Source organism: Platichthys flesus, chromosome 17, assembly GCF_949316205.1.
Source record: "Platichthys flesus chromosome 17, fPlaFle2.1, whole genome shotgun sequence".
Taxonomy (NCBI): domain Eukaryota; kingdom Metazoa; phylum Chordata; class Actinopteri; order Pleuronectiformes; family Pleuronectidae; genus Platichthys; species Platichthys flesus.
This window is the reverse complement of record NC_084961.1, coordinates 2,959,851-2,966,598: the sequence shown is the minus strand read 5'-3', so window position 1 is coordinate 2,966,598 and position 6,748 is coordinate 2,959,851. Positions and strand designations below refer to the sequence as shown.

Sequence of the window (6,748 nt, the reverse complement as noted above, 5' to 3'; positions counted from 1 at the left end):
AAAAATGTCTTTACTGGTTCTCTCTTCCCACAACAGTCAGTGCTGGGGCAAGAATGGTTTTGCAGGAAGTCACTGAGCATCTCTTTTGTCTTGGATGCAGTTATGAGTCATTCCACTGTCCACTCTGAGATAAGATAAGATGTAGCAGTACATGTTCATATAGAGGGAAGGAAAATGCATAAAAACATTGCATCAAGCGGCTGCAGTGAATAAATCAGTTCTCTTCTCACAGCAGATTAATATCTGTGGATCTATGGAGAATGAACAGAGCTAAAAACTGAGTCTTCACATATTCTGATGGGAATCATGGGAGAAAATAATGAACGGAGGAGGGGTGTTATGCTTTTCCCTGCGGTCCCGGTCCACCTGTTGCTCGGGATGGACGGCTGGCGACTTCAGAGCTCGCTGCACAATCGTGTCCTGATTCAAAGTGAAGTGTTGGCGTCAGCGCGGTCAGCTCGGCTCCGGCGGAACGAGCACAGTTGGTGTGGAGGAGAGATTCCCACCTCCACACAGTCGAGAACAAGCCACTGCACATTCCCAGTGTCGTGGGACTGGAGCACAGCTGATACAGGTCACTGCCGATCTGTCGCTTTGTGCTTTTCATGTTGGCTTAACAGTAGAATGTTTTTTAATCATCTAAAGAACCATATTTGATCAAATGTACCGTTTCAGCTTCTCATTAAATGACATGTACCGTGTGGTGCTGACACATCTCTGCAGCACAGAGGAGCTGGAACTCTAAGAGGTTCTTAGATTCAATACAAATGTCATCACAGGGTCTTTAAGTGTGAAGTATAAGTTCATGTTTTACCACCAGATGATACTTAACGTGCATTTCATGTCATTTTTTAATAAGTCTGACTACAATAGATTTTAGAAAGGGCACATATTGTTACCATACAAAGCAGTGAAGGGACTTTATTATTATTATCATCAATGTAATTAGAATATAATCTTATTATTGGTATTTTACGAGCTGATTTCACCATTTTAATTTAGCCATTAAATCAAGACCACAGTGTTTCTACAGGGAAATGTAGGATGTTTCATATTTGGTGTCATATTACATGTGAGGGGAGTGTTGCAGTGAATCTAAACTCATACTCTGTTTTCTAAAATCTGGGCGATCGCCATCATCTTACTTGTAGATGGTGGAGAGATTTGTTACAAGAGTTTACTCATTGATCTTAGAATGATGAGAACATTCAATCAGCAAAATACATCAGATCAGTCAAAGTGTACATGTAAAGACCTGTTTTTGCAAATCCATCATGTATTGAGGACATTCTGTATATTCTAGGTTCGATATGAGAAACTGTGCAATATCTCTATAGCTGTCAACTAGAATTGTGCAAATATTTATCAGCTCCATCCAACAAACACGAGAGGCTAATCAGAGGTTCCATGTCTTTTAAATCACATCTTACAATATGAATTCTGCTAAAGTCTTAAAATCAGCTCATTCAATAGATCCATGAGCAGTGAGTGAAGAAGAGACTCCTGCATCTTCCACTCATCTTCACGAGCTGGACTTAAACATCTTTTCGTGTAGGAATGAAATAAGAACGGAGCAGATATTCATGTTGTCATATTTTAATGTGTCACCAGCTGGTTTTGTGAACCGGTGGGGGGGGGGGGGGGGTGCGCTTGAAAATGTCATAATGGGCTAATCCTCCGCATGCGTGAAGCGAGCTTGTGCCAAAGGCTCAAAACCAAAGCGCCATCTGTCCGCGCCACAGACTTCTGTGACGAGCGCACGAGGACCGCATCGCACCTTTTTACGCACAGCGCGTAAAGTCCACCCGAGTCTGAGCGGCTCCTGGTGCCCGTGTGATGGTTTGATGCCCGACGTACCTCTGCATCCACATCGAGGTGGACTCACGCGTCTCCAGACCTCCAGAGCTGGATGAGCTCTCGCCTCCGCCGCGCGTAAAACCAAACTCAGAGCGCGGTCCTTTCTTTTTTCTTCCATCTGGGATATTTGAGCGGACAGAAGAAGATGGGGACATTCACCGCTTCTCCGGAGCTCAACCAAACTTTGGGGGATTGGACGGACTACAGCCTCCAGTACAAAGTGACGAGCATACTGCTGCTTCTCCTCATCTGTCTTCTGGGCATCGTGGGGAACGTGATGGTGATCCTGGTGGTGCTCACCACCAAACACATGAGGACTCCCACCAACTGCTACCTGGTGAGTTTGGCCGTGGCGGATCTGATGGTGCTCACGGCGGCCGGGTTACCCACCATCACGGACAGTGTGTTCGGTTCCTGGGTGTTCGGACACTACGGCTGCCTCGGCATCACCTACCTCCAGTACCTGGGGATCAACGCGTCCTCCTGCTCCATCACCGCCTTCACCATCGAGAGGTACATCGCCATCTGTCACCCCATCAAAGCCCAGTTCCTCTGCACGTTGTCCAGAGCCAAGAAGATCATCCTGTGCGTGTGGGCCTTCACGTGCCTGTACTGCGTCATGTGGTTCTACCTGTCGGACATCCAGGAGCTGGTGTACGACAACATCACCATCACCACCTGCGGCTACAGGGTCTCCAGGAAGTTCTACCTGCCCGTGTACTTCTTCGACTTCGGCGTGTTCTTCGTGGTGCCGCTGCTGCTCTCTGCGGTTCTGTACGGACTCATCGCCCGGATCCTGTTCCTCAACCCGCTGCCCTCCGACCCCAAGGACAAGAAGAAGAACGGAGCCAACGGCCACAACCACCGGAGCGTGAGCTGCAAGAACTCCAGACACTCGAGCTCCACGGCCACCTCCCGCAGACAGGTGAGAGGAGCCCGGGCAGCTGGAGCCTTTTACTCTGACATCAGGCAAACAAAGTTAAAATCACATGGTTTATTCTGAATTAAAATCAAATCAAATGCTCCACTTCAGAGGGAGATATCAGTAACTTCCCCACTAAACCTGTTGAACACATGTTGTTACCATTCTAGTTGTTTTATTAGTGAATATTAAACATATAAGCTTTTATCATTCTTTAGCAACTCACACCAAAGTATGACAAATACAATACATATACTTCACGGCCACCAGGTACAATAGTGGAATTCTACTCTGACATAATCCATTATTGATATTTCATCAGTTAAATAGTATAAAAGTACAGAAGAGCTTTTTCTCATCCATTTGTTTTAATGCACAGAATTTCTGTATCGTGGTGTTTTGCTTCCTCAGTGCAAGTAAATGGTCTGATTACTTCTTCCACTATTGTGAATTATTAAATAAAAATGAATTTGAGCCCTACAAACAAATGAAATAAATAGAGTCAGGGAATATAAGTCACTGAATTGAAGAACATAATGGAAACAATAACCTGTTAGAGTCAATGCTGAGTATTCTGAGACGAATACAAAGTGATGTCCTTGAATTTCTATTCAAAGGCATCAACATTTTTGGTTTTAATTTATTAGAAAACAGCAAATTACAAAAAAATGAATTCATAAATCAATGAATGACACGAAAAAATCCAAAGACAATTTACTATCGTGAAGAAAATAGCAAATATTCACTTCATTCTTAAGGGGATTTTGCTCATAAAAATGAAACAATGAAGATTAATCAATAATCAAAATAGTAATTGAAAGTGAACTGACCCTTTAACATTTGGGATTTAACATTCCCAGATGTTCAGCCTCAAATAAAGACAATAAACAGAATCCCTAGATGTAGAAGAGCAAGAAGTCACTATAGTTCTGTTTCTGATATTTCTATTTATTTATTTATCTGTTCTACCCGTTCTCCTCTGAGCTTGATTGCAGTTGTACTTATCAGATTTCTCGCCGTTGCCCCCTACAGGTGACGAAGATGCTGGCCGTGGTGGTGCTCCTGTTCGCCGCGCTCTGGATGCCCTACCGCACCCTGGTGGTGGTCAACTCCTTCCTGGACCGGGCCTACCTGGACAACTGGTTCCTGCTCTTCTGCCGGATCTGCATCTACCTCAACAGCGCCATCAACCCGGTCATCTACAACGCCATGTCGCAGAAGTTCCGCGCCGCTTTCCGCAAGATCTGCCGCTGCGGGGGGAAGGGCTCCGACAAGCCCGCCGCCTACAGCATGGCCCTCGCCTACAGCGCCGCCAAGGACACGTCCATGGTGGAGAGCACCGACCACTTCACCACGGAGCTGGAGGAGCTCACCGTCACGGACGAACTGCTCTCAGATCAGAAGATGATGTATCCCAGTCCCTGCGTGTACAGGGAGGTGAACTTCAGCGACGCCTGAGGCTCGTTTGAGGCCAGAGGGACGATTCCGAGGATCAACCCACGATGAAAAAGTCTCTTAATGGAGTCCGCTCACTGGGAGTACTGGTCCTTGAGTGCCTGCTGACCTTTTGAAAGGCAGGTTGCTGTAGCTAGAGATGTAAACGAAGATTACAGACACTGATGCATGTCTCCGAGGCACAGAGCCTGTAGAATCAAACATGACAGATAAGTGCTCTTTCGTTGCACGGCTGTCATCTTGTCTCGCGGCTGACCTCGTGATCTATTTGTAATGAGCCAACGAAACAGAGCCGTGAACAAATGCATCTCCCTCACCTCAGATATATGTTGTTGTGTCACACTCCGGAGCAGCAGAGTCTTTTTCCAACGATTCTCCAACTCTTTGACACATTAAGTGATGTGACAGGTCGGTGAGGCCTTAACGCCAAAGGGAAACAAACACATGACATAAAAAAAAAAGATCAATGCCGACACATCTGGCCTGGATTTAGTCTCTGTACCATTTCCAACCAGGGAAAATTCACCCTCACCATGTGCAGCTGTTATAAGCGAGTGTCCTCCTGCTCTCCCACTGTTCTCAGGGCCTGCGCTCCATTCAGGTTTTGATTCACACCTGATCCTTCATTCACAAAACAGGCCCTGAGTTTTATTGTGAAGGTCCTGAATGCAGCCGGGAGCACAATGTGAAAACCAACAGAGGCTCTGACGAGTGGACTTTCATCCACTGTCGGTGAAAAGAGTGTACGAAGGACTTTGTTACTTAAATATAAAAAAGTGCCAAAAAATGAAGCTTGATATTTGCTGCTTCGGCTGCCAACGTCTGTGGTGCACGTTCTTTATCAAGAGGTTGTAAGTTATCAGTAGTTTGTAGGAACAAGCTTTGAGTTCTTGGTGTTTTAATCATGCAGCCTTTCAAAGGAATATGATTTTTTTAAATAAAACTATTATCACAGTATTTAGAGACTAAGATCTGCTGCACACAGATTGTACATATTTCTCGTTTACACCAAAACTAGCACAAACATCCTTATAAGGAACATAAACCCACAAAAAAATTGGGTCAGCACCGTAAGCTGAGAAGTTCTCTCACTTTGCCAAATCACCGCGTTCATCCCGGTGTCACGTTCACTGCTGATTGGCATCGATTGTATTGGCCTGGTGGTCAAAAGCTGAAACTGCGGCCTCCGTCCAGTACACAACTGTCCATCCAGTAAAAGATCTGTGACGAACAACCCAAAGCACAATGTGATGTCCTGAAGACAATTAGTCCTCCATGTCTCCTAATGTCCCAACGTATTACCCCATAGACAGAAGAAAGACGCCTTGCTACAAAAAGGTTTAAGATTCTCGTCAGAGCAGCAGCTTGATTCTATTTATTGTTTCCAGTGTGAGAGTCTGTATATATTGTTCCAGGGAGTGAATCACGAGTCACTGTAGATGACATATCTGTGTTCTTATCTTTCAAACTGTGGATTTGACAAGCGGTGGCTTCGCTTGTGGAAGTCGCCGGTGAGCAGAGCTGCTAACTCTTCTGTTTGTTGAAAAGAGAAGTTTGATGTCGATTCAAATAAAATCATGATTATAAAAAATAAAAACATGTTAAAAAGTAATTCATATAAAAGTACACATTGTAAGTAACTTGACAACTTGTTAAAAGGACATTTAAAAGAAAAGGAAATTAAAAATATAAATAAAAAAAACTTGCATAAAAACTGAAAAGAGTGGGAGCAAATGCAAACTGTAGTTAAAGGCTGAAGTAAAATTATCTTAATTCTTTATTGATTGTCCATCGAAACATCATAAATATAATTTTGTGATGCTCTTTGTGGAAACTGCTGCTTTGGATTAATGTGAAGCTGTGAATATTTTGATGTTCGTCTTGAAACACCTCATTTGTACATTTTTATCTTTATGTTCCAAATAAAGATCTTTCTGGACTTAGATTCATAATTATTATTTTTTTTGGGCTTGTTTAACGATTACTTCACATTTTCTTTTCTGCTGGAAAAGAAATCATCTTGGAAGCTCTTGTTCTCAGTTTAGATTCCACTTGTACTCGTCTCACATCACGTCCACTGAGCGCCCACACGGACTGGGACACCGAACAGGACCAATTAAACCAGAACTGAATCCTGGCTGCACACACGTAGATTCCCAAACTGTGTTAACTAGAATCCCAGTGAAAGTGTAGCTGGTAAAAAGCCAAATTTCTTGAAAAAGACTTGGTTGAGACCAAATCAGAGCTAAAAGGAGAGTGAATATCAAAATTAAAGTCCACGGTTGTGCACAAACACGACTCTAAACTAAAGTTACTACCTCCTGCACATTTATCTGTATCCGCTCAACAGAGATGTTCCACACGTTGCGTAAACAGATTATTTTATGAATTATTAGAGCATCTCATTTAGTGCTCATATTTATGTCAGAAGCTGCTTTGCTTCCAAACGACTGAATTAAATCAAATAGTTACTTTAAGCTGCTTTAAAGAAATAAACATTTCATTGTTATGCTG

At 43.6% G+C, this 6,748-nt stretch overlaps 1 protein-coding gene across 1 annotated transcript; it reads left to right on the top strand.

Moving 5' to 3' along the window:
- The first annotated feature begins 1,671 nt into the window (after positions 1-1,671).
- On the top strand, positions 1,672-6,165 carry trhrb (thyrotropin-releasing hormone receptor b). Its single transcript, XM_062409224.1, has 2 exons — positions 1,672-2,782; positions 3,812-6,165. The coding sequence occupies exons 1-2, from the start codon at positions 2,003-2,005 to the stop codon at positions 4,235-4,237; spliced, it is 1,206 nt and encodes a 401-aa protein (XP_062265208.1). The 5' UTR covers positions 1,672-2,002; the 3' UTR covers positions 4,238-6,165.
- The last annotated feature ends 583 nt before the right edge of the window (positions 6,166-6,748 follow it).

Coding starts and splice junctions, on each gene's coding strand:
- trhrb (XM_062409224.1), top strand. CDS start 2,003: ATGGGGACATTCACCGCTTCTCCGGAGCTCAACCAAACTTTGGGGGAT. Junction 2,783..3,811: donor CGGCCACCTCCCGCAGACAG/GTGAGAGGAGCC, acceptor TGCCCCCTACAG/GTGACGAAGATGCTGGCCGT.